Source organism: Buteo buteo, chromosome 7 (genome assembly GCF_964188355.1).
Source record: "Buteo buteo chromosome 7, bButBut1.hap1.1, whole genome shotgun sequence".
NCBI classification, from domain to species: domain Eukaryota; kingdom Metazoa; phylum Chordata; class Aves; order Accipitriformes; family Accipitridae; genus Buteo; species Buteo buteo.
The window spans coordinates 40003324-40028679 of record NC_134177.1 but is presented as its reverse complement, the minus strand read 5'-3'; the positions used below and the strand labels follow the sequence as shown (position 1 = coordinate 40028679).

At 53.2% G+C, this 25356-nt stretch overlaps 3 protein-coding genes across 3 annotated transcripts in view; 1 reads left to right on the top strand and 2 right to left on the bottom strand.

Annotated features, from left to right (window-relative positions):
* The window catches only part of POR (cytochrome p450 oxidoreductase), a 31485-nt gene extending 26718 nt beyond the window's left edge, over window positions 1–4767 (top strand). Inside the window, exons 11-16 of the mRNA XM_075032541.1 lie at window positions 1162–1343; window positions 1501–1650; window positions 2221–2488; window positions 2947–3092; window positions 3357–3442; window positions 3694–4767. Coding sequence (XP_074888642.1) covers window positions 1162–1343; window positions 1501–1650; window positions 2221–2488; window positions 2947–3092; window positions 3357–3442; window positions 3694–3838 — 977 coding nt within the window. The 3' untranslated portion in view covers window positions 3839–4767. The remainder of the gene's footprint in view (window positions 1–1161; window positions 1344–1500; window positions 1651–2220; window positions 2489–2946; window positions 3093–3356; window positions 3443–3693) is intronic.
* Window positions 4768–4801: 34 nt separating this feature from the next.
* TMEM120A (transmembrane protein 120A) lies at window positions 4802–14278 on the bottom strand. The gene is made up of 12 exons (XM_075032543.1): window positions 14123–14278; window positions 11514–11632; window positions 10883–10999; window positions 10328–10387; window positions 9502–9597; window positions 9104–9193; window positions 8642–8707; window positions 8178–8239; window positions 7834–7926; window positions 7018–7082; window positions 6314–6382; window positions 4802–6224 (listed from the first exon to the last, which is right to left on the bottom strand). Exons 1-12 carry the CDS (start codon window positions 14195–14197, stop codon window positions 6111–6113), a joined length of 1026 nt encoding a protein of 341 aa, XP_074888644.1. The 5' UTR covers window positions 14198–14278; the 3' UTR covers window positions 4802–6110.
* A 152-nt stretch (window positions 14279–14430) lies between these two features.
* STYXL1 (serine/threonine/tyrosine interacting like 1) lies at window positions 14431–25222 on the bottom strand. The gene is made up of 9 exons (XM_075032544.1): window positions 25057–25222; window positions 24208–24276; window positions 23603–23723; window positions 22362–22381; window positions 22160–22293; window positions 20633–20778; window positions 19423–19517; window positions 17261–17370; window positions 14431–15048 (listed from the first exon to the last, which is right to left on the bottom strand). The coding sequence occupies exons 1-9, from the start codon at window positions 25148–25150 to the stop codon at window positions 14917–14919; spliced, it is 921 nt and encodes a 306-aa protein (XP_074888645.1). The 5' UTR covers window positions 25151–25222; the 3' UTR covers window positions 14431–14916.
* Between the last annotated feature and the right edge of the window lie 134 nt (window positions 25223–25356).

Here is a 25356-nt window from a genome sequence, read left to right as displayed (position 1 = left end):
GCCTCTGTTTTTCCCACTAGAGCAGGAGCCAGATGACCTTCAGGTCCTGTAGGGCACCTCCAGGCAAACAGAGACATCCCGTGGCTGCTTCAAATGCCGTGCCATTTTAGCAGTGGCACAGAGCCCGCTTACTGAGAGCCAGCTGAAGTGGGTCAGTTGTGAAATGTACTTAGTGTGCCCATTCAACAGCAAATTATGTAACAGCACACTCCTAATTACAGAGCATCAGCCTGCCAGAGCATCTCTCTGCCACAGCAGCCCTGGAGCTTAACAGGGGCCTTCATGTCCAAGATGCTGTTATTCAGTCCTTGGAGGAGGCACAGGCTTGGGGACTGAACTGCCAGGAGGGAGCACTTATGCTGATACAAAGAGCTCTTCTTGGGCAGTGTTCCCGGCAGAGCTGGCCTCTGGCAGGAAGGACATGGCAGCTGCTGCCCATCTTACTCCTGAAGCAGTGCAGCCTGACCTAAGGCATCAGATATGCTGGCCCAGAAGCCTGAGAGAGTTCCTGGTTTCAAGAGCGCAAGTGGCTTTAATGCACTGCCAGAGCCTGCGGCCCCCTGTGCAGTGTCCCATGTTGTCCGGCCTCTTGCTGTCATTCCTGTCCCTTACAGGCATCTTAATTTGCTGAACTGAATGTCTCCAGCCTTGACTGCTGGTGCTTACCTTTCCCAAGGGGGCTCTGAGCACAACTGTCCATGGCTGAAGGAGACCAAGGACACTTTTGAGGCCAGATCTGAAGGAGGTTTAAGTCTGTGAGGCCAAATTAGCTGTAGAGAACAGCCCTCCTGCTTGGTCTGGGAGTTTGCTGAGTGCCTCTGTGCATGGATATTATGGGACAGAGAGCCCCATTGGGGAGCATGAGGTATTTTTTTTGTTGATAAGTTGTCAGGCAGCATCTGTGAAATACAAAACGGGCTACTGGGAGACGTAGCTGCATGGAGAGGGAGCTGCCCTGTGCTGGAGCTGCTTCAGTGTGGGATCGGGGCTTTGGCCAACAGGCTGATTCAGCCCTAGGGCTGCTCTCTCCTCCCTGAAGCCTGTTCTCTTGCTCTGTCTCCAGCTCTCATACCCTACATGCAGCTGCTGGCACAAAATCTCTAACATGACAGCATGTGGTTGCTGATTTTTAATTTATTTATTTTTTTCCCTCTTCTCCAGAGGAATCCAATAAGAAACATCCATTCCCCTGCCCCACATCCTACCGTACAGCCCTGACATACTACCTGGACATCACCAACCCACCCCGCACCAATGTCCTCTATGAGCTGGCCCAGTATGCCACGGATGCCGGCGAGCAGGAGCGCCTCCGCAAAATGGCATCATCTGCTGCTGAGGGGAAGGTGGGAGCTGTGGCCTTCCCAGCAAAGCTGCTGGGTTGAACTGGGTGCTGGGGGATCCCCAAAAGGGGTCCAGGACCGTTGGGCACCACGTGCAGAGAGCTGAGGGAGTGTTTGCCAGGCAGGGAAGCTGTCATGCATGTGCCCTCCTTGCCCACAGGCTCTTTACCTCAGCTGGGTGGTGGAGGCCCGGAGGAACATCCTGGCCATCCTGCAGGACATGCCCTCGCTGCGCCCCCCCATCGACCACTTGTGTGAGCTCCTGCCCCGCCTGCAGGCCCGCTACTACTCCATCGCCTCCTCCTCCAAGGTGAGTGTGCTTCCAGCAGGGACTGAGGCTGCTGGGAGACCATTTCAGCTCCGCAATGCTGTGGTCCCCATCTCAGCTGGGGACCAGACATGGGGAACTTGCCCTGGCGACACTTTCTGTGAGGGGGGCAGCTTTAGTTGCCTCTGTGCATGAGAAGAGGGGGTTATCCCAACTTCCAGAGGGTCTGCAGAGGGTCCCACACTACAGCCAGCTGCGCCCTGATATCACCGCCCTCCCTGCAGCCCTGCTTCTCTTCGCCCATAGGTCTTGCCATCAGGGCTTGGAAGCAAGGTGGCATTTTAGGGGTTGGTCGAAATTTACTCTTTACTTTGCGCCTGAAGCCCTGAGGTTGTTGGCAATACTGAGGAAAGCTCAGTGGTCCAGCGATGAGTTGGGCACCAGACAGAAGCCTCACAGGGTCATGCCTGGAGGTTTGGTCTGCCAGGGGAGGAATAGCTGTCCCAGCATTAATCTTAGGTTAAACTTCTCCCCATCCCTGAGCACAAGGGACTGAGCTGTGGGATTGCTGGGGCTCGCTCTCTGCCTGATGCGGATATCCCTTCCCTGCAGGTTCACCCCAACGCCATCCACATCTGTGCTGTGACAGTGGAGTACGAGACCAAGACGGGACGCCTGAACAAAGGGGTGGCCACCAACTGGCTCAAGAACAAGGTGCCTGACGAAAATGGGAGCAACTCCCTGGTGCCCATGTATGTCAGGAAGTCGCAGTTTCGCCTGCCCTTCAAACCCAGCACGCCCGTCATCATGATCGGACCAGGGACTGGCATAGCCCCCTTTATTGGCTTCATTCAGGAGCGGGCCTGGCTGAAGCAGCAAGGTGAGTGCCCAGAAACTTCCCTGGGGACTGGAGGTGCTGCAGGATGGCGCTCTGCGGGGCCATTTGGTGCCTCCAAGGTGCAGCTTGTGCTGCTCACATCGCTGACGGGTCTAGCAAAAAGCAGAGGTGGTGGAGCAGGGTGAACAGCAGCTAAGTGTTTTTGCCCAGCACGAGGATGCTTTGTCCTCCTCTTGGCCACAGAGGATGTTTGAGGGGACAGATAGACCTGAGCCAGTTCTCTGACCTCTGCCACCACGTCTCCGAATAACCACAGTCAAGTCGCTTAGACTCATTTCTAAAGCATATGGGTACTTCTGGGAATCAGTCTTGAGCTTCCTCTTATGAACAGAAGCAGTCGCGCAGCTCTGCCTCCCCCAGGTTGGCAGGACAAAGGGAGGTGGGGAGGCCAGGTTGGGGGCTGCAGGGAGCCAGCTGATGCGTGCTGTGTGACTCTGCAGGCAAAGAGGTGGGCGAGACGGTGCTTTACTACGGCTGCCGCCGCGAGCGTGAGGATTACCTGTACCGCGAGGAGCTGGCTCGCTTCCATCAGGAGGGAGTCCTCACCCAGCTCAACGTCGCCTTCTCCAGGGACCAGGCTGAGAAGGTACTGCTCTAGTCCCCCAGCCGCTTGCTCGTGCTGCCCACCATCACTCCCACCCGTGGCAGCAGGGGAAGAAAAGGCCCTGAGGGCTGGAGACTCCCAGCCTGGAGCCTCACTGCTGGGGAAAGCCCATGGCAGTCACAGGAGCACCCAGCACCTTCACTGTCTTCGGAGCCACGAGCATGGGCTTGGCTTCTCCTCCTCTCCCACGCCACAGGCCATGGGGCTCTGCTCCTCTTGCCTCACTCCCACCTTGTTTCCTGCCAGGTTTATGTTCAGCACTTACTGAAGAAGAACAAGGAAAACATCTGGAAGCTGGTTAATGAGGGGAACGCTCATATCTACGTGTGCGGGTAGGTCTGGTGGCAGGGAAGGGACTTTGGGAAAACATTGCTATTCTCAGGAAAACGAGCGTGACTCAGTTTACCCACTTGTGCCATTACAAGCCCTGGGAGGGTTACGCTGCCCTTGTTCCAGGGGAGGGCAAGCGGCCAGGCAGACGGGCTGGGGTGAGCGAACTGTCCGTGTTTGGGTGTTGAGAGGCGACCAGGGCTCTGTGGCTCTGATGTATTACTGCCTCACTCATGATCACCCTTGTTTCCAGCGATGCTCGCAACATGGCCCGGGACGTGCAGAACACCTTCTATGAGATCGTGGCTGAGTTTGGGAACATGAGCCAGCCCCAGGCTGTGGACTATGTAAAGAAACTGATGACGAAGGGCCGGTACTCTTTGGACGTCTGGAGTTAAGAGCGGGGCTGGCGGGGCTGGGGAGAGAACGGGGTCCCCGGGCGTGGGCCCGTGGGAGGTGGAAAGTGCCTGCTCGCCCACTACTGCTGTGAGTGACAGTGTCGTCCCTAGCCCACGGCTACCCCAATGTCACTCCCAACCCCTCCTGGGCCACAGCAGCCCCCCGGGTCAGGCTGTGTACCCTGGGGGGTGGAAGGGGTTGAGAGGGGCAGAGGGGTAGCTCAGGCTGTTGTCCAGGAGCTGCGGTGCCCCCGGCACCCCAGGGAGCACCTCATGGCACCAGCGTTTGCCTTGAGGTCAGGGACAAGGGACACAGCTAACGTGGGGCAGGAGGGAGGGACGGTGCCAGGGGAGCTCTGGGGTCCTTCCCTGAACACAAGGTGTTGCCTTATCCCCTGGGGCTGGAGACCACCCTGGCCTGCTGGTACGGGCAGCCTGGGGACAGCAGAGGGGTGGAGGAGCCGGCAGCCCCCTGCCCTGTGGGTTTGGCGTGAGGGCATGGCGTGGGGCAGCCATCTGTCCTCGCCTCCCTCCCACCCTGTGACATCCCGGCAGGATGCGGGGCTGGCAGCTGGCTCTGGGCATGGAGCTGCCCCACATCACCAGGACCCCGCAGGCACCCTGCTCCTTTCCCCTGCTGCCTGCCTTTGCTCCAGCACGCAGCGGGGAGAGGGTGGTTCCTCTCCCCTCTGGAAGAGACCCAGTCTTGGGGGGCTCTCATTCCGCAGGGACCCTGCTTGCTCCCTGCAGCCGGCAGCTCCCCTGTGCCCAGCCCCTCCCTCATGGTGCATACGGTCATTTTTTAAATAGTTTTTATTTTAACATCTTTGTGATTTAATCATGGAAAAGAACCCAAAACTTTCAGGCTGTCCAATGACTGTAAATTATTTAAATACATTTGCCCTTGGAATAAAAATACTGTTTCTGTAGTTTGCTTCTTGCCCTCTCTCTACTCAGTCAGAGGGAAGAGGGAGGCAGGAGGAGCAATGGGCTGCTAACCAGGAGGAAACCTGGGCAACAGGCTGCAATTCCTGGTTTAGTCTGTGCTGGAGCTGGGGGCAGCCCCTGCCCTGGGGTGCTGAGCCCTGGCAGAGCAGTGAGGATGGCATCTGGGGGGTGGTGGGTGGCTCTGGAATGAGGCACAGCTGTGCTAGACATGCTGTTTGGTTCCCAGCACTTCAGGCATTCCTGGTGGTAGTACAGGGCTTCTCTTCCCCTAGTCTGCAGGGACACTGAAGTCCTGCTGGGCTCTGCTTGGCTCGGCTGGCCAAAGCTCTGGCCACAGCCTGTGGCACGGGGCTGTGCGGGTCATGGGGTGCCACAGGAGGGAGCTTGCAGCTCTGCCCTCCCGTCCCCACTGCACCCTGCACCCCAGGGTGCTGTGGGGGGCACTTGGAGATGGCTTTTATTCCCTCCCCCTGACACATAGTGTCAGGCCCACTCAGAGGATGCAAGCTGTTCCGAGACCACCCTGGCAACCCGAGGCAGCACCTTCCCTTTATTTTTACGTGCACATCCTCCAGAGATGTGAGATCAGGGTGCTGTTTGCACGGCTCCAGCGTGAAGCCTGGTTCAGACTCGTGGTGCTCCCACAGCTCCTCTGCCCTGTGGCTTGAAGGTAAAGGAGGAACTGGGGTACAATACACCCTGGAAGGCAGTGCTTTTGCACGGCCTCCAGCTGCACTTGAAAGCAAAGAAGGCTGCCAGGGCAGTGATTACTTGCAGCCGATGAGATGTGAGGGCCTTTTTAACCTCTGCCTTCAACATGCAGGAGCTGCCCTGGCTGCAGGGCTGGGGAGAGAAGGGGGAGAGCTTTGGCCACCCCAGGAGCTGTGGGAGGCAGCCATCAGCCCTGGACCCTGCCTTGTCCCAAGGGAGTTGATGCAAGCCAGGCACCCCGGGCTGCCCCCTGCCTGCAGTGGGGTGGGGGGTGCTAGCAGAGCCGGGCTTGACCCCAGAGAACCATCCCAGTAAATGTCTTCAGGGCAGAGGGGAGGGGAGCAGCTGCCCCAGGCACCCTGCTCTCCTGGAGGAGGAAGGCAGACGGGACAGGAGTTGCAGGACGCTCCTGACTCCAGGTGAGTGACTCGGGCACGGATCCAGCACCGCAGTGAACACGCGGTCTATTCGCGAGCAGGCCCCAAGCTCTGTCCCACACCCAGGCTTCCAAGGAATGGGGCGAGACACCAGAGTCCGGACGGCATCGAGAAGATGGGGATGGGAGATAGAGCCGGTGGGGAGAAACAGTCCTGACCCCCACGCTGCCCCCGCTTCAATTCCGCTTCGTGTCTTTGTTCTTGTTCTGAAACTTCTGGTGGACGACGCGGAGGGTGGTGAAGAAGTTCCCCAGGAAGAGGATGAAGAAGGGGAGGCCACACATGAGGACCTGCGGGAGCCGCAGAGGCACAAGTCAGCAGGAGGGAACCTGCCTGGGGCATCCCCCTCCCCAGGGCAACTGCCTGGGAGCCCCCTTACCTGCCACTCCTTGCATTCCGGGTGCTGGATCATGCGGAAGAGGGTCACAGCATTGTAGAGCTGCCAGAACTGCAAGAGAGAGGAGATTTAGGGGAGTTTCTGCTTTCAGAGGCTCGACCCCATGCTGATGTTTATCCAGCTGCTCCCTCTGGGCGCAAGCCCCAGGCAGACCTCACCTGAGGCCAGCCTGCCCCAGCATGCAGTGAAACCCCGTCCAGGCTTGGGGCCAGAGGACCCCAGCTGGGACGTCTTCCCCTTTCTTGCCACCTTCTGGAGCCCAACAGCCAGGAGGAAGCCTCAGATCAGCCTACTGCTTTTGGCCATTGGCCTAAATGATCTGACCAAGAAAGAACTCGACCTTCAGCAGCAGCAGCTGCAGAAGGGTTTTCAAAGGGTTCTCGGAGCCAGCACTTCAGCTGTATTTTGCCCATCGCTTAAGCACTTGGCAGAACGACCAGCAGCCCCATAGGTCCTCCCCAGCTCACTAGCCAAGTCATGGAGGTGGTGGGTGCTTTGGAGGAAAAGGCTCAGCATTTGTTGAAAGCATTTCCCTGCCCCTGGCATCTGTATCACATGGCCACAGCAGCCTGTGGGGACCTGTGTGATATCCAGGCTGCCCAGTGCAGCTGAGAATACAGCACGATCTGCTCCCACCTGAGGTTCTGGCCTCTTGCATGTCCCTGCAAGGATCAGTGCAGACTCACCTGCCCAAAGAAGAGGAAGGGAAGCAGGAACGTGAGGCCTCTCCACATCCAGGACTGGAAGCCCTCTGCAAAGGATGAAGGTTTGCATGAAGACCTGAGAACACACTAGCTGGGGGACCAGACAGAGCCCAGCTCCTGAGGTTGCAGGCAGGGAGGTTTGGTGGCCACCCCGTACCTGGCTGAGAAGGTCCTGCCAGGCTAACACAGCCTCACCGTGGGCGCTTGTACTCGCAGGGAGGGCTGTGGCAGGGATTCCTAGTGCTAATCTAACGTGGGCCTCTGGAGGAAGCTGCTCTGGTAGAGCTGCCCTTGCCTGCAGCTGCCATCCCTCAGCCTGAGCACTCTGTGTTGCAGGGGCCGGGGAGGTGGCAGCCCACAAGTACGTGGGTGTTGGAGGGAGGCTTTCCGTCTGTGAAGCAGCTTCCTGGGGGAAGCTCGGATGCCAGGAGCCACATCCACTGCTACCTCGCATCCTGAGGGAGCCAGCCAGGGGCCGGTGACCCCAGGAGAGCAGGAGGAGGAGGGCGTCCAGCCTGTGGGACAGAGCATCTCCCCAGTGCTGCTGCCTCACAGCAGATGCTGCTCGTGGCGTTCTGGCTTATTTGTAGCTTTTACCGTTATTGCCACTGATAAACTGCAGCCAAACTAACCTCAAACCAAAAATAACGGTCACCGTTGCCTTAACAGAAACCACAGCTCCCAGTTAGCTGAGCACCTGTCTGGTGCTGGGAGGAAGGCTGCTAGCAGCCACGGGCCCTGCGGCAATGGCAGGTCCAGTTGGACTGGGACAACCAGTCAGGGAAGATCCCAGCTTACCCACAGTCAGATCCATGTTGTGCCTCTCGCCCAGCGCTCGCAGCCGATACAAGCACCCGCTCTGATAGTAGTACTGGAGGAACTGCACAAAGCCTGCGAGGAGAGCGCGAATGTGATCAGCAGATGCCCAGGCATCGTCCCCTGGCCCCAGAATCAGCTCTGAGATGACTTCAAACACCATCTCAGTGCCAGGGTGGTGGAGGGCAGGACAGAGGCCAAGGGAAAACCCAGGTGAGCCGAGAGCTCTGAGCAGCTACAGCCAGGCCTCCACATATTGCAGAGCTGGGCAGGCATGCTCGGCCTCTGAAGCCAGCCGTGGTCCCAGCACACACGGCAGCACTTACTCTGGTACATGGAGAAGGAGAGGAACTGGTTCCTGAACATCTGGTACATGAGCCCATCCGGCCTGCGGAGAGACGGTGCTGGCTGGGGGATGTGGGGCTGAAAGGGGAAGCAGCCAGCCCTGCCTACCCCACAGCCAGGGTAGGGGCACCGCCGCCTCGCCCCGGCTCCCACCAAATCAGGGATTTGAGACAGCCCTTCCACAGGAATTGCAGTGCAGGGGATTGTGTTTCCCAGCCCAGGGACCCTGCCTGCGCTGCCTGCCACGCAAAGGTGCTGACGGCTGCTTTTGTTTAGGGTGCTTGGGCCTGGAGAGGAACGTGTGGCATTGACTGTTAGACCACAACATCCACAGAGCAGGACTACAGCCATGGCTTAGGGCAGTGAAGGCCACTTTGTCTGAGCTGGCCGCAGCCCAAGTAGGCTGGGGTGTCTACAGCCAAAAGACAGGGGGACGCAGACTTACCATGTCAGCATGACACCTGAGAGGAAAGTGGAGACGTAGTGATGGAAAACCCACCAGCCTTTGATTCTGGAAGGCAGACACAGAGAAGGGGCGTCAGGTCTTAAGCACGAATCAAGACCCAAACACGCACCAGGAGAGGAGAGCCAACCCAGCGCCAGCCGCCCTCCAGCTCCCAGGGCAAGGCGAGGAGCAGGGCTGGTTGTGAAACGGCCGTGTGTGGAGCAGGACCCAGTGCCTCCGGTCTAGGCAGCACCCAGGGGCCGGGGCTCTTCCCGCACCGCCTCCGCATGGGGAGTTCCTCGCGCCTGGTACAGCTCATTACCAGGGTTTGCTACACACCCTGAGTAGGAGGGAGCTGCTCCCTCGGGAAGCACAGAGCTACACGGCGGGTCCAAACTCCCCGGCCTTGCAAAGAAGGACCAACTCGTTGCACGCCCCACTCCCCGAGCCCGAGAGACTCACTTGGATCCATTGTTGATCAAGATGCTCTCCCGGATGGTGAGGGTGCAGTAGTACCACACCAGGAGGAAGTTAAAGACGGCATCTGTCACCCTGGTGGGGAACAAAGCGGGGTGTAAAGCCAGCAGCAGAGCCATTGCCCGTGTGTTGGGGGCACGGGCACTGAGACAGCCGTCACTGCAGGACACCCAGCCACCCTACGGGCAGGGAGACCCGTTTCTCCACCACGGTCACAGCGAGACCGCAGCAGCCACAAAAGCCACCCCACCTCTAGGGCAGCTGCCAGATCCTTTGTCAGGATCTCTTCTTCAGCTCTGGACCTTTCGGGATGGGAGAGGACATGGGCCCTGGGAGGAAATCTCTGCCTGGCCCCTTACAGAGAGCATCCAAGCCAGACTCACCTGGAGTTGAGAAGGAACCGACAGGAGAAGGAGACAATGAGTAAGATGATGGTGAGGTAGAGCTTGAACTTCTCGTACTCATCTTTATATGCAAACCTGCAGGGAAGCACAGGGACAGGCTTGGAGCAAGGTGGCTGCTGAAAGCCTGTGTCCTCCTGTCCCATCTGGCTGGACAAAACTGTTGTTCTGTTGGGAACCTCTGGGACATGCTCAGGAAAAATCTATCCCCTGGGTATTTCTGAGAGGAGAGCACACCAGGCCGCTTTCACACAGGTGAGACAGCTTCAAGACACCACCAACCTGGCGGGTGGTGCAGAGGACTCTGGGGAAGCTGGACAGATTGGCCTCTGCTCAGGTCTTCAAGGGGAGGCCTGGGGGACTGAGAGGGGGACACAGGCTCCTGGCTGGACACCTCTGGCATTAGTGTCCCAGCATAGAGGGGGCTCTTGTAGGCCAAAATCAGCTATTGCTGTTTCCCAGGGGAAGAGGAGGGGGCTTGCTAGTGACTGCACAAGTCTGTCTCTCCTGGAAGTCTCTAACACAGGGGAAACCTGGACATGGCTTCGGTGAAGGATCCTATTTAGCTCGTCAGAGCTAGCGGTCCATCCCAGCCCCGTAGCAGGAGCGTAAGGAGGAGGTGAGGACTCAGCTGATTCTGGGAAAGGAAGCAGGGGACAGCCCGGGAGGGGAATCTGCACCAGGCAGGTCAGGCCAGCCATGTGTCTGCACATGCAGCAGTTCAGCCTGGGAGGAGTTGTTGTTTCCTGGCGACAAGGGGATCCCAAGCCAGGCAAAGCACAGGGCAGCAGCGACGAGAGGACCGTACTTGGCCTGCTTGCTGAGCAGCGTGACATTCACGTTCCCGAGCACCAGACTCAGGTACAACCTGGGGAGAGAGCAGAGGCGTTAGGACGGGGAGCTGGCAGCACTGCTACGGAGGCGAGGCAGAGCCGTCCCCTCTCGTGCCACCGCTGACGCTGTGGGGCAGGGAACGAGCCGCCAGCTGTTTTCCACTCGGAGCTGCCAGGCAGCGTGACTGGCACAAACGCTCTGGCATCTCCTCCCAAGGGCAGCGGGACGGGTGGCCGAGCACACACCCCACCTCCCGTGAGCACTGGGGTGTTTGCCGGGGCTCCCCGCTGTGCACGGCTGCCGTTCGAGGGCGGGTGAAGGGCCACGAGCAGGCAGAGGAGCGAGGGGGACGAGGGCAGCGCTGCAGAGGCTCAGCCTGGCTCCTGCCCAGGCGTCCTCTGGGGAGCTCGAGCAGAGCAGCGCAGCTGTGATGCTGCTGGGAGCAGGGTGACAGCAGGTTTGCGCGTTGCAGCCGCAGGGACATGGAGGGAGGACTTGGTGTTTCACCCAGAGACGAGGCGCCTCTTACCCGTTCTTCTTTGGCAGATAGGCCTCCATCTCGAAGAAAACGTTCTGCCTCTCTTTTATTAGGTTCTGGGTCTCTTGGATGGACTCCTCCTGTTCGGGACTCACGTGGGCTTTGCATCTGGGGAGGAAACACGATGCTGGCATCAGGACAGCCTCTGTAACACAATCAGCACGTGCTGGTACTCGATACATGACTGTCTCAGACAAGGACACCCCAAGGACAGGGAAGATGGGCTGGAGGCAAGTCCGCAACTCCATCTGCAGGGCGAGCTCCTCTGTCAGGCTGGGATGTTGCTCAAGAAAAGGAAGCAGGAACGAGGGCAAGGTGAGGCCAGACACAGACGGGTCTTCTCACCCTCGAGGAAGGATGGAGAGAGCTTTGTGCAGGAGGGGGGCAGTTCAAGTTACCTGCAAAGCCCTTGCAAGCTCTGAACTGCAAACAAGGCACAAACCAGAGCAGAGGAAAGGGAAGCTGAGGAAGACCTGCCTAGGTGAGTCCAGACCTCCACAGTGCTTTGCTATCAGTGAGGCTGCAGTAATGTTTGTATTGGAGACAGAGCCGTGAGACTTCAATAGCCCCGTCCTTGCTGCTTTCCCCTCCTGCCCTGCACCATCACAGGAGACCAACTCACTTTTTGAGGGACAACGACAGCTCTTTCAGCCGCTTCTTCTGCCGTGCGATGGAGCTCGAGATCCCATCCTGGAGCTTGGTTAGCTCCTCGAGTTTCTGCTTGTACAGCTTGTGATTATCCTGAGGAGAGACCGGCATACGTTACAGCTGCCTGCCCAGCCATCCCTGTCCTTGGGTCCCCTGTGGGGCATCTGTTGATGCATTTGTGAAAAACCATCTTTAACTTCACCTGCGCAGCAGCTGGGTAAGACAAGAGGTGGGCAGAAACTGCAGGCAGAAAGCCAGGTGTGTTTGGGGACAGCCTGCAGCCACCCCTGCTTCGGTGGAGGCAGAAACAGGCACTGAGGACACCCATCCCCAATCCCAAGGAAGTTATCTGCAGGTGCAGACACATCCGCATGGCACAGGCTGGTCCTGCCCTCGCACATGGCTTGCGTCTGCCCCCCCTGTAGCTGCGGGCTTTGAAAGTCCAGCCAGCAATGCGGTCCCGCTCCAGGGATGCTCCCATGGCTGGGAAACCATTGACTGCGGCACAGGGGATAGGAAAGACTTGGAAAAAAAGGCTGCTGGGGCCAGAGCTACAACTGAGGGCCACAGCCACCCGGGAGCAGTGGCTTTGACTGCAGGGACAGGATGAGCAGCACTTTCTGCTTGGAGGTTCATGCAGCACCTGCTGCTGCCCCAACTCGTGGCTCTGGAGCTCCACCCTGAGCACCCCAGGGAAGCTGGAAGGAGCCCATCAATGAGCTGGACAAAGGGGACAGACTTGCAGCAGGGCTGCAGCCAACTGCCTGGCTCCTCGTGCGGCGGTAACCCAACCGCACCTGGGTAAGGCTAGATGCCACTCTTCTGCTATATTTAGAAAGGAAAGAAGAGGAGAGAGCGTGCTGGATCAATGCTCCTTGTCCAGGTCAGCTGGAAAACAGCCTCACCTCGACCACAGGCAGCCTGAATGCCACCTCCCCCAGGTGGAATTAAATGCTGCTCACAACAACCCTTGGACTAGACCTTGACGCACACACATTTTAGCCTCCATAGCTCTTATCGAGCACTTTATCAGCAGATCTCAAAGCTGTTCCCAAAGGAGAAAGGTGAAACCAAGACGCAGAGGAGGGAAACAACTCATTCTCCCTCTGGTGACAAACAGCAGAAAGGTGGGAACAGATCCCAGATAGCCCTGGCTCCCCCAGCAGTGATTTATGTCCCTGATCTCTCACGGGACATGCCCTGCTTGACCATCAAGCTTTCCTGCTCCCATCTGGAGTCATCTCCTATTGCTCTGGAGTTAACTGAGAGCGAGCAGCTTTTGTGACAACTCCTTTAGACGTGCCAGCGTCCGAGCACCACGCTTGGAGACAGCCTGGATCAGGAGCCCCTCCAGGAGAACGTTCCCAAAGGAAAGGGCGGGCACTGTGCAGCTGCATGCAGAGTTCAAAGCGGGCAACCTGGGACATCCACACAACCCCTATGGAGCAAGAGGAGGTTTCTCAAAGCCTCCCTTGCCCCAGATTTGGGTACAGCTGCAACGTGACCGCAACAACATCCGCTTTGCCCCGCTCCCGGGGGGGAAGGAGGGGGAAAGGGAACTGGTGCAGATGCAGCTGGTTGAGCTGAACCGCAGCAGAAGATGGTTAGCCAATCTTTTCCTTGGGTGACCCCTGCCTGAGCTGAAGCCTGCCCACTCCTTCCCCTGGCAGCGAGCGCCCTGGGGATTACACAAAGCAGGTGGAAACATCTCCGATACCAGTCACTCTCCCAGCACAGAGCCCCTGGCCAGCCCTGGTGGGTGACGGGGCACCGGAGGGAGGGTGCCTGAGGTCGAGGGAGGCAGGCTCTTGGGACAAGGCACCTGGCTGTAGCGTGACCGGATTCCTGGCTGTCTCCGCTCTGCTGGCCGGCTCTGCTGTGAGGCTGGCTTTGGGCTTGCTGGAGCCGGGCTGAGAGGAGCGATAAGTAGTGTGAAACAGCATCTGCGTAGCTCATTCCCAGCCGTGCCATGCCAGGCAGTGCTGCTCCCCACTCCAAGCCTTTAAAAGCCCAGAGACCTCGTGTCTCCACGCCACGTCCATCGCAGGCTGGATAATTAGATTGCCCCAGCCCTGGAAAGCCCCGGTTCTTGCCAAACTCCTGTGTCCAGCTCCTTGGCGGTGCCCCGGCACAGCCTGGCACCCCCTGCCCTGCTCGGAAACCCTTTTCCCAGAAGCACAAGGGCTCGTTTATCAGTCGTGACCGAGGGCTGGGGCAGGGGAACAGCGGGAAAAGCGACCGGAATCCGAGCAGGGAGACCCCGCTTGCCCCCGGCACCCGTTAGGGATGCTGCCGGGGCACACACACACACACCCCCCCCCCCGCCCCGCGGAGGAGCTTTCACCCCCGGTGACAGTAACCCCGGGGCGCCCCGGCTCGGCCGTCCCCACCGCGGTGCTTGGGGGACGAGGCGAACCCTGACGCAACGGCGGAGCCGTCCCTCCGCCCTCGGCGCCGACCGGTGGCGGTTGCCCGACCGGTGGCTGAGGTCACCGGGCCCGGGTCTCCCGGGGGAAGCTCCTCTCGGTCTCTGGGGGCCGGTAGCCGGCGGGGTGCGGCTGCCCGCGGGCACGGCGGCGGTACCTGGATGCGCTGGTAGCCGTCCTGCAGCTCCTCCCACTCCCGTAGGCACTCGGCGGCCGAGGTGCCGCAGGCCATGGCGGCGATGGCGGCGGGCGAGCGGCCCCGGCCCGCTGCGCTGGGCGGCCGCCGCCTCCCGGGCCGCTTCCGGGCACGCCCCGCCGGGGGGCGGGGAAAGGGGCGGGGCGTCGGGGCGGGGGCGGGGCCAGCTCTAGCCTGGGTTTCTCTTGTAAGTAGCGGCCTGGATTAAGGAGGGAGGAAAAAAAAAATCAGAGACGTTTCAGGGCTCTTCGAAGCTCAGGGGGCCTGTCCGTTGTCAGCTCGGGCGGTTCTGGGTGTAAATTTACCTACAGAACGGTACAGGCCGGCTGGCTCCGTCCCTGAGCGCACGTATTTGAATTACAAACGGAGCGGGGGATGATCTAAATTGAAAAAAAAAACGTAAATCCTTAGCACAGAGCGCAAGGAAAGCCCAGGAGCGTTTTCTGTAATGTTTTATTTTGTGACGCCAACGTGAAGAATTCACGGTGCGGTAAGAGAGAGGACAGTACCAAGTTTAGGTTCCACGTAACAGGATTGATGCTTCAAAATTAACAGCCGTGCCAAGAGCTTTGGTTGCTCTATTAGAAGGTGGCACGTGGGAGGCGTGGTCTTGACCCAAAATAATGCAGAGCTAAAGACAAAAGCCTTTCCATTACATTAAGATCGTTTTCCAAACAGTTCAAGGAACTTTCTACCAACATGGTGGTATGGACAGGGAAGTGCCTTTCCCTGCTGGGTGTTCTCTTTGCTACCTGTCAGTAGTTTGGTTCAGAGATGTCTGTGATCGTGGCCCCATAGATTTGGGTCTCCCAGTCTGACAGCTGTTTCACAAAACCCCGGTGTGGTCTCATGTTCGTTTTGCATTTCAGAACGTAGTCCCAAGCTCTCTGTGAACAGAAGGAAAGAAAAGAAGTGTTAGGAATTTGAACTGAATGTGAATCTCGGGTAGGTACACGAAGCAGCTACACCTGTGGATGATACAGCTTTGTATTTGCTCCCTGTGTTGGACAGCAAGAACCTGCAGATAAGACTTTGGCTACCAAAGTAGGGACAGTCTGGATCCAGATGTGAACTTCTGAGAAGCCTGTCACCTTCATGCTCTGCTCTCCTGGATATGAGGACAACTCAGGCTGCTCTCGCCACCTGGCAGGTATCTTGCGTTATTTTACACCGATGGAGCAATGCGGCCCTGGATTTTTACCCTAAAATGCTCTTTCTTCCATGGATGATAAGCAAAGCAGTGAAGTATCAGCTATTCACAGGGAAGCAACAAAGGTTATCATGTTTCTGGATTGGTGTGACCTGATATGGCAAAGCAGCTATGACACTCCAGTTATCCCACTGCATTAATCACAGTCATCTTCATTATTTGTTAGTCCCAAGTAATCAGCTAGGAACTCTGCTACACACAGGGTAGATCCGCCAGCATTACTTGGCTTTACTGCAGCTGCATCCTTGGGTTTACCCAGTAGTGCTCATCTTCCTGCTTTTAAAAGAGACTGCCCCCAGCACCTGGAGGATTGCTTAAGCGTAATGAGACCAAAGGTTAGAAGATAGTGCTCCATTGGTTTGTTTTTCTAATCTCAATGATTCTGCAGGCTCCGAGGCTGATCTTCCAATATTTACTCCTCTGGGCCCACAGTGTGGATGTCTCTAGTTCCCCTGAACTCAATAGACCTACTCACATATCGATTACTGACAGAATAAGGGGCCGCACATCCCAAGTCTGCCTTTCTTTTGCAATATCTTCATCTCTGGAAGCTTTCGAAGATCTTTGCCTAGACTGGCTGAAGGATCACACGGGAGTCTGTTGCACTGCTTTCGTCTGCAAGAAACAAACTTGTCTGCCAGGGTAATCCCCCAGGAAAGCTTCGCCCAGTCAACTGTGGGCAAGCACTGCCCAGGCGAGCCGCAGCATGCTGCTGCTGTGTCAACCTTTCCTTCTTTTTTTTGGCACTTAGTAAAATCCTGAAACAAGCCTGTTGATACCAACTGAGAGAAATTGCAAGGTTCAGCTTTTGACTTTTGCACTGCCATTGCAAGCACCTTCAGTAATTTAGCGTGCAAGCGAATGGTTATCAGTGTGCAGGAACAATCACACCCAGCATTAGTAGCAGAGACTAAATAGTGTCTGCAGCCCTGTTGGCAGGCTCAACCTGAAATTACCCATTGGCACACAGCGATGGTAAGAGATTTCCTCTTATGTTGCAAATGTTTTCACAAAATCAATTAAATTATTAGATACAGGCCCAGCTTCAGTGAAGCTTGGATCAATCCTTTCAAGCTCCCAAAGGAGGAAACACTTTCCAAAATAGGACAACCTTTTTAAGGAGATGCCTTTCAGTTCCCATGGGAACTAGCCTGCTCTGTGCTAAGCAGGCACCACCATGGGATGGTGCCTACGGCAGCACGATGCCCATGCGTTGTATGCAAAGGGAAAAAGGGCCTGGCACCAGGGGAGGCTCTTGCACAGCCGGGTCATTCTCAGCCATCATTCATTATTTTTCTTACGTTATTCAGAGCTATGGAACAGCATGTACTGGCCATCTAATCTGTACATGCCTCCTGGGCTAGTATTATCCCATTCCAGATTTCTCTACAGTAGTACCTGTGGGAAGGGGATTTCTTCTCGAGAAATAAAATAGGATTTTGGAAGAAGTCAGTGCTGATGCTAAAGTAAGTGTTAAATCAGAGCCCTGCAAGCACTGGGTTCCAATTGCCCTGTAACCCCATGGTATTAAGACATGGGATTAACTCCAGTAGCTTCCAGGTACTTTCTTTCTCAGATCCAGGAGAGCAGAAATGCTAAGATCTGTAACCACAGCTTTATTTTTATAGCCCCATAGTTAAGGAGGGAAATAGAAGAATATGACAGGTGCCAGGGTAAGGACTCACAGATCCAAAATCACACCTAAGCCACCTCCTTAACAGTATAAAGAGGCTGCAATCTGATATAACAGAATCTGTTACATTATCAGGTGGATAGTCTGCATCAAAGCACAGATAATGGCTTTCTCATTACTACAGTAATGAGGCTTCAGAAACAGAAATAAACTGCAGACCGAGCCAGTATCTGTGGGAAATATGACAGTGATGTACCTTCAGGGAAAACTGGCAGGAATGCATAAGATAGGCCATGGTTGCTGTGCTGCTCCGGCTTATCCCCAGGCTGGAGAACACCAGTACCGCTCCGTGATCCAGCTGAGCATCTGAGTAAAGAAATGCCAATCACAAATTAGTGATCTGGGAAATCAAACTTCCAGTTGTACAGTTTAGCTCTAATTTAGTGACAGCCGACAGGCTAGCAGCCTGAGTGACAGGACCCCTCATAAACCCTGACAGCAGCAGATGGGCACTGCCAGCTCCTGTTTCTGTAGCATTTGCTTTTCTTAAAAATCCAGAGTTAAAACATGGCTTTGAAGACCAGAACAAATGACAATGGCCAGTCAATGCTTCATTACAGATCAGTGTCACCTTTACATCAGATAGCTGAAGAAAAGTGGCCTACCATGACCAATCAGCTGTGGTCAGCATCACATCAGCTACTCAAACTCTTCCCAGAAATGTTCAAAGATATTGAAATTTGTGATCAACGCAAGCCTAACTGTTGTCCACTGAAGCTGGAGGAATCAGCAATCAAACTGGAGGGACTGACTTCCAGTCCCTTACCCCTCTATGGTGATCACCAGCAGGAAGCATGTACATGCCAGCTAGGGCACTGGTTTTATGATGTTTTTATGATGGATACTTTGCAGTGAAAATTGCTAAGATCAGCAAACTCATTTTCTATAAAAGCCAAGCCCAGGGATGCTGTCAGTCACTCCTAACCACATCAACTCTGCTACCTATGCCTAAAAGGTTGCCTATTTTATTAATAGCCTTTTGAATTCTTTCCCTCACTCTCCAGAGCAGGCAGCATGACATGTTTTTGGAATATCAGCAACTGAACTCTTGAATTCATAGGGCAAAGCCTGTTCTTTTACTGCTGTCAAGAGGTTGTGGGGTTTTGTGGTTTTTTCTTCAAGCTCTAAAACAGAGTTTTCTGACTTATTTCTACCATGAGATACTATTTCTGTTCTAAGACCTGAGCAGCAATGGCCTCACTCCAGCATACACCTGGCATGAGGACACTCACACTCCTCTCAGAGTATGGGGAGAACTTTAGTCTACTGCTCACCCATAACCGTTCCAGTTTAAGTAATCTACTCTAGATTGTCAAGTAAACAGACTATCAAGTAAACAGTATACACTTCCACAGGAGCTACAGCTACTAAACTCTTAATAGTCTTTTTGGAAACTTCCACGAACTGATGTAGGAAAGAAACTTTCTTCTGAAATACTACTGGGAAAAAACCTGGGGAGAAATGAAAGACAAATAAGTGTATTTTGATACTTGGGTTTTAATGCATGCAGATCACGACATTCAGTTCAGGACTACAAAATTATATCCTCAAATATTGTTTCCTTGTTTCTTTGTTTGCATCCAGTTGTCATTTCTTATTTTGTACTTAGATTATAAGGTCTGTGGGGACAGGGTGGTCTTTTGCTTCTGGGTCTGTACAACACTCAACTCAGCAGGGCCTTGGTCTGTGGCAGGTGTTATTTCATAACTGTGATAAAAGATGACAACACGGTTGCACACCATCACAGGATGGAGCTCTGGGAGCTGTCTGCTGTGCTGCTGCAGACACTGAGCTGGAGACTATGTTTTTTTATTGCCCTCTCTGATGTAATCAGCTGAATGTGGGCTTATGCCATCCAACCTGAAAATCTTCCTAGGCCCTATGGTGGGTATGCACTGGAAATCACAAAGACTAGCAGTGTCTTGTGGTAAGTCCTCTAATGTGTGTCACACTGATGTTCAAATAAAGCCCTGGTGGATGAAGATTTGGGCTGGTAAGGGTCAAAGGGTTGTATTTAAGAATGAAGGAATAGGAGACAATCCTATGAAGCCCCGGTAGACATCCTGCAGCAAAGCATTTCCAGATCAGGTGGAAAGCTCACTGTTATCAGAGTGAGGTGTTCTTTAAAGTGAGTAGGAACATCAGAGTCAGATGCCCTGTAAAATCTCCCTGTCCATCAGGCTGGTTAGTAAGGCAGCTCTGGTATCCATTAGGGTGTGGGCTTGCTTGGGAGTATACTGATCTTGAAAGATTATGACCCTCCTGTCTGAGCTTCCAGTTCGAGTGAATTGCAGTCACTCCCATCTAATATCCTAGAGTGAGCAAGGTCTCAGGAATTCCAGATCAGGAACAACTCACCTATGAAATGAGAAATGGTGGCAAAGGAAGAAAAAAGATCTGCTTCGAGCGAATCTGGAACAGATATATGGAGGTATTTGCCGCCTTCTGCAAACCTGGGAAAAGAGCACAGAGCATGACATGGACCAGAGAAGCAGCTTTGAAAAAATGTGTTTGTTGGAGGCAAGCTGATAATTTTGTTTGCTGTTACATGTGTTGAGTTTTTCATCATCATCATCATTAACATTATGATAAGGGATTTGTTATGGTAAGACACCGAGATGCTTATAATACAGAACCAGTTTTAATTACTGATTTTCTGTTCCACATGGTATCAGCACTGATGTCTTAACTTAACCTACAGCTTCCTTTATCTGTGAGCTAAATGAAAACGGATTAACTGAAAGAAAGAGTGCCTTCACAGTGTGCATATTGGCAGTTTTGTGGACATAGCCCCCAATTGCCTTCATGTGGTTTTCTGTGACAGCATCCTCCTCCTTCCACAAGCTCAGAAAACTCAACTCAGAGAACTAATGGAGCAAAAAATTGGTGAGGAATTTCTGAAATGTTAAGGCACGTCATGCAGAGGGTATGGGAAGATTACCCATGGCACAGAGACCTTTGATGTTTTCCTCTGGAGCCAAAGGCATGAGAAATGTCTGCTGGTACACATGTCCTGGGGTAGGTAACTGGGTTTGTTACTAAACTTTGTTTTGGTCACCACACTGAGAAATGCCACTGCATTTTTCATTGCGTGAAATGGCATTTCCAGGATGGCCTACAGACTCTGCTGAATGATCGGGGACAGATGTAGGTAAGGAAGGAAGACCAACAATGTGAAATCACCAATGTGAAACATTGGTGATTTAGCTTTTCCACTGATGTGTTGGTAAGATTTTGCTCTGAAAGCTATTCAGAGATACACGTTCTTCCCAAAGGATGGTGGTATGCAATAGACTCAAAATGGCAACGGCCTTCCAGTCCTCCTCTTACCCAATCCACCCATGTCATGGTCAAAGGCTACAGGACTGCATTGCTGCTGTGCTAACTCTGGAGTAGAGCTTGGAAAAATGAGCATGAAACAGCACTCGAATCTGCAGTGAACAACAGAGGTTTCCTTGGAAGTTCACAGGCACTGACTCCTCTGTGAATGGGCTCTGGTGCTGTGCCACCTCACTTTTTTCACAGGCACAGACATTGGTGAGGGTAAACCTTGAACTATTTAACTTACATTGTTGCAGGCTGTTCAGAGATGTTGACTTGTGCTTTGATCTTCAGATCTTTCTGAATTTGTTGGTCACAGGCCTGCTTGAAATTGCCCATATATAACTTTGCAGGCAGTATTTCTACAGGGTATGGCTGGAAGTTGTCTAGTTCCTGCCGGAGAGAAACCATAGGCTCAGTTTAGAGAGTGTATTTGCTCCTACTAGCTTCGTAAGTTCTTAAGCAGAAGTCATGTGAAGAACTGAACACACACTTAGTCAACAGCCCATGACACATTCTAGTGTAATGAAGAGTGTAAAGAAATTCAATCACTTGGACTTTCTGTGTATTGAAGTCTTTGCTAGATTTACTGAGAATAATTGACAGCATTGCTGTCATTGTGGCATTACTTGAAACAAATCCTAACTAAACAGGAGGCAGCATATATTCTTTACATTGTCTGGAGGGATTGCAGCATAACAGATTCATCTGATGTTCTCCCTGGTTACTGTTTGCAACACTAAATGAAATCATCTGCCACCTGCAGAGCTGCAGGTGCCATGCAGTGGCACAACACAAGTCACTGCTTTCAGTGTCTGCAGTGTGAAGGCTGAGAATAAAAATACACAAATAGCCGATAGTGCCTCTACATCCCTACTGATACTTGGCTAATGCTACAGCATAACAATTTAAAGCAACAGAGAACAACAGCTTAAACTGAGAGCCAAGGAGGTACTCTGTGTCCAACTGAATCTGATGGGGAAGTTGAGCAGTTTGCTACCCTTCACAAAGAAGCACAAAGTGAACTGATTTTCTCTCCTGTGCTGTGGCATCCCACAGGTTAGCACTGTGTCATGGGCTATTTCACGTGAACCAGAAGTGAATAGGAACAATGGAAACAGAAGACATGTTGCGATGAGATGCTCTCTGCTGTCCAGCGCCCTCTAAATCTGCACTGCCTCAGGTCCTGTCCTAGATGTGAAAAAAGGGTAATTGTTTCTCATAAGCTAAATAGATCAATGTTTGTAGATGAAACCAAACAATTAGGATACTAGTGTTCCCGTGGATGGCTGTTTTCCTTCTGGGCCTGCTGAAACAATGCACCAGCACTTGCTTTGTGATCCTTCCTGATGAAAAGCTTTACAGACATGGAACACAGTGCTTGACAGGAATTGTACTTCTATCTGAAAACATTTACTGTGTACCATCCCAGATAACCACGTGTGAGAGAAGAACCTGCTTCCTTTCATCATTTGCTACTGTTTGTTTAGTTATCTGTACTCTCCAGTGGGCCAGTTTCAGGGTTATCAGAGAAACCTTCCCAGGTTGTTTTCATGAGTTTTTTTTCACGCAAGAGGAAAAAAGGCAAAGTGTGGCTGCAAAAGAACTAGTGGTGAGACTCAGGGCAAGCACAGTAACTCAAATTACATTTAATTCCTTTGTTTGAAATTATTCTGATAGCAGGTTTACAACACCATTTAATTTGACTTCATTAGCCATCATCAGCTGAATATGAATGCTAATGTCTTCTACTTGCAAATTAGTCTCATCTCACCTGAGGCATCCACAATATCTTCTGAGTCCTCAGAAAATGATAGCAAGCTGAAAAATGCTTGTATCCTCCCCTCAGGACAAGGACAGGATGGCGGGTGAACTGCTCTAAGCTTCTGGCATACTGGACGGCAGTTCCTTCCTCAGCATCTAATGAGATCAAAAAGCTGTTTGCCAGGGCAGGTTCAGAGTGCCTCCATCAGCACTGGGGGTTACATCTGTCCCACTGACACCAACAGAAAATTCCTTTTCATTTCACCTAATGGTCTGTAGAGAGCCTTGTTAAAAGCTAGACTTATTCAAAATTTTACTGTTCCTGCAGGTCAGTAACATAGCATGCTGGTTTTCACCTCTTGTCCTGATCTATTATTCCTCTCCTGGTTTCTTTTGTAAGTCTAGATCAAGATTTTTTTCCCTCCCCAGAATTCTTTGGGAAATGCTTGTAATAATTTCCCTAATAGGGAAGTATTACTAATTTAAATCTAATAATCTCAGTTTTATGGAGCCCCTTTTCTTTAGTCTGCTTTAGGCAAAGGGGGAAAGAAGGAGGTATCGTGAATAAATTCTTCACAAGTGTTTTGAACACTCCCCTCAGTGAAGTATATTATGTGAGATGGCTGCTCCCCCCTTCTCCCAAGGGATCCATCCTGCCTGCCTCTAGCTATGTCTGCTTTATAAATAGATCAGCACAATAGAAACCCACTTCTGATTCTTCACACCTTCCCTTGCTACTGTCTCATCACCGAGTGTTTATGAGCATGCTTGCTTTATTCATTCCCCTTACACTCCGATATTTTTCTTAAACAAATGATGTAAATCTTTGCTGAAACTACAGTAGCCTTTATAAAGCTAATAGGAGCCAAAGAAACATACTGAAGTGGTTCTGCACACAGCAGAACTCCTTGCCAAAGGATGCGTGAAAGTTAACATTTCCATGGTTCAGGGAAGACTGAACAATTACAAGGAAAAGTTTCCAGCTCTTCACACTTCTCGGTGAACTCCATCAAATCACCACCCCCATTAAAGCTAAGTCTTTTAGAATATGATAATGTGAAAGCCTTTTATAACCCTCAAAGAAGGAAGTACTCACTCTGTGAACATACGGAACTTGAGTCAGTGTTTTCAGTGTGTAAAGAAGCACTGCTCCCTAAAAGACAATCATTGGACAAGCCCAATCTCAGTGAAATGTGGAAAAAAAATTCCTCCTATGCAACAAGGAACTTCAGAGGGAGCAGTCTACAGATAGGAAACCAGGTCTGCCAGGACGCTTTGAAATAAAACCTGGATTTCTGAAGCCTAAGAACATATGCAACACAGTGAAAAACCACATGCATAGCACAGATGTTCAATTTTCAAATCATTTCTCTTCCAATAAGCTCATAAAATTAAATGAGAAATGGGAAGAATACCTATCTGACAGTGAGGTCTTGACTGACATGGGTCACACATACCTTTTTCTTTCTCCTCTTCCTCATAGTCACAGCAATCCAAAGAGCTGGTCTCACAGTCATACACCACACAGTATCTGACACACCCCAGCTCCTCTGAATCTGGTACCAGGTACTCCCCTGTAGGACTCTACCAAAACCACAGAGGAATTCTATCAGGAGCACAGCTCCACTCTTTTCTTGTGGCATCAATGCTACATCTTGCGACATCTTGCAAGTTACTACTCTATAGCTATGGGATAGGTTTGGGACTATGTCTGCACTTGACGCTGAAAGACCCAGTTAGAATTCAGAAATGATGCAAACCACGCCGGATTGCTTCATCAGCTGCAGCGGTAAAGATGCCAGCACAGTCCTTTGTGAGACAAGGCCAGATATGTTAATTCTTGTGCAATATTTTTCCTGATATACAGCTCCTGTGTGCCAACCCTTTGGGCTACTGAAGCCACCTTTGCTTTGTGACAGAATACATCCCCCCAGTGGCAGAAATGGAACATGGCTGAAACAGGCAGTGGAGAGACTGGGACAATTCCCGTGGGTTTAAAGCCGATTTTGGCTTACTGCTAATTGCTGAATCCAAGGATGGTTTACACAAACGGTAAGCCCCTCACCTGCTCAATCCTGCGTGCTGTAATAATATGGCTTTCATCGTATTCACGCTGAGTACGAGCATCTGAAAAAAACAACCAAGACAGAGCAATTGGCTTGTTTGATGCTTTAAAGGTAGAATCCTGTTTGTAATTCAGTCAGTGGGAATTCAGGCACCGACATCAACCAGGGAAAGAGATTCGGTTTTTTAGACACTGAGACTTTCTGATGTGGCTGTAACGAATGCCAATACTGATGTGAGTCTACGTGTAACACCAAGTGATGCCAGCAGCTTTAGTCCTGACCCAAGTGTGGTACCGCAGCGTTCATGGCGCCAGTCCCATGCTCTGTTCTGCTCTGCCCTGTGGCGTAGCCAGGCCCCCACTCACTGGGCCTGCTCTGACCTCCCGGCGTCCAGCACCTCCGCCCCTGTGCTGCCCCAGAGACAGGGAGAGGGGCACTGGAGAGACCCCAACCCCACTCCCAAACTGGCCGATTCCCTTGCCAAAACACTTAATAATATTGCAATATCAGGCACCCTTTTGGGGGGTATTGGCAGCATGCCGGATGCAAATGCGTATCAGCAATTTTTGTGCAATGGTCAAGAAATCTTGTCCACCTCTACAACCTCCGGGAGCAGGCGGGATGAGTATGTATCCCTGGGACGCATCAGAGCAGGAAGAGCTGGATGTGACAAAAGCAGTACCGGCTCACGGCACCTGAAATGGGATGGGAGAAACGCCCCAACAGCCAGGCCCCAGGAATTACGAGACGTAACGTGTGCTCTTCCCCGGAGCCCACGAACCCCATTTCTCCTCAGGAAACCTGCAGCAGCAGCAGCAAGGCCTCCTGCCCGCGGGCTCACCCAGCAGGCACAGGTAGTTGGGCTCCGCCAGCCGGGACACCCGCCGCTGCTGGTTGAGGATGTTGTAGAGGCGGCCGGGCTCGCAGAGCTCCATCCCCCGCCGACAGGGCGATTGTCGCCGACAGGGCGATTATCGCCGACAGGCCTCACAGCCCGCCTCACCGCGTTGCCGTGGCAACGGCGGAGCGCGGCCCGCTGCCGCCGCCTGGTTGCTAGGGAGGGCACGCGCCGGGCCGTCGCTAGGGGTGACGTCCGGTGCGGATCTCGCGAGGCTTTCTCTCTCTCTCTCTCTCTCTCCCC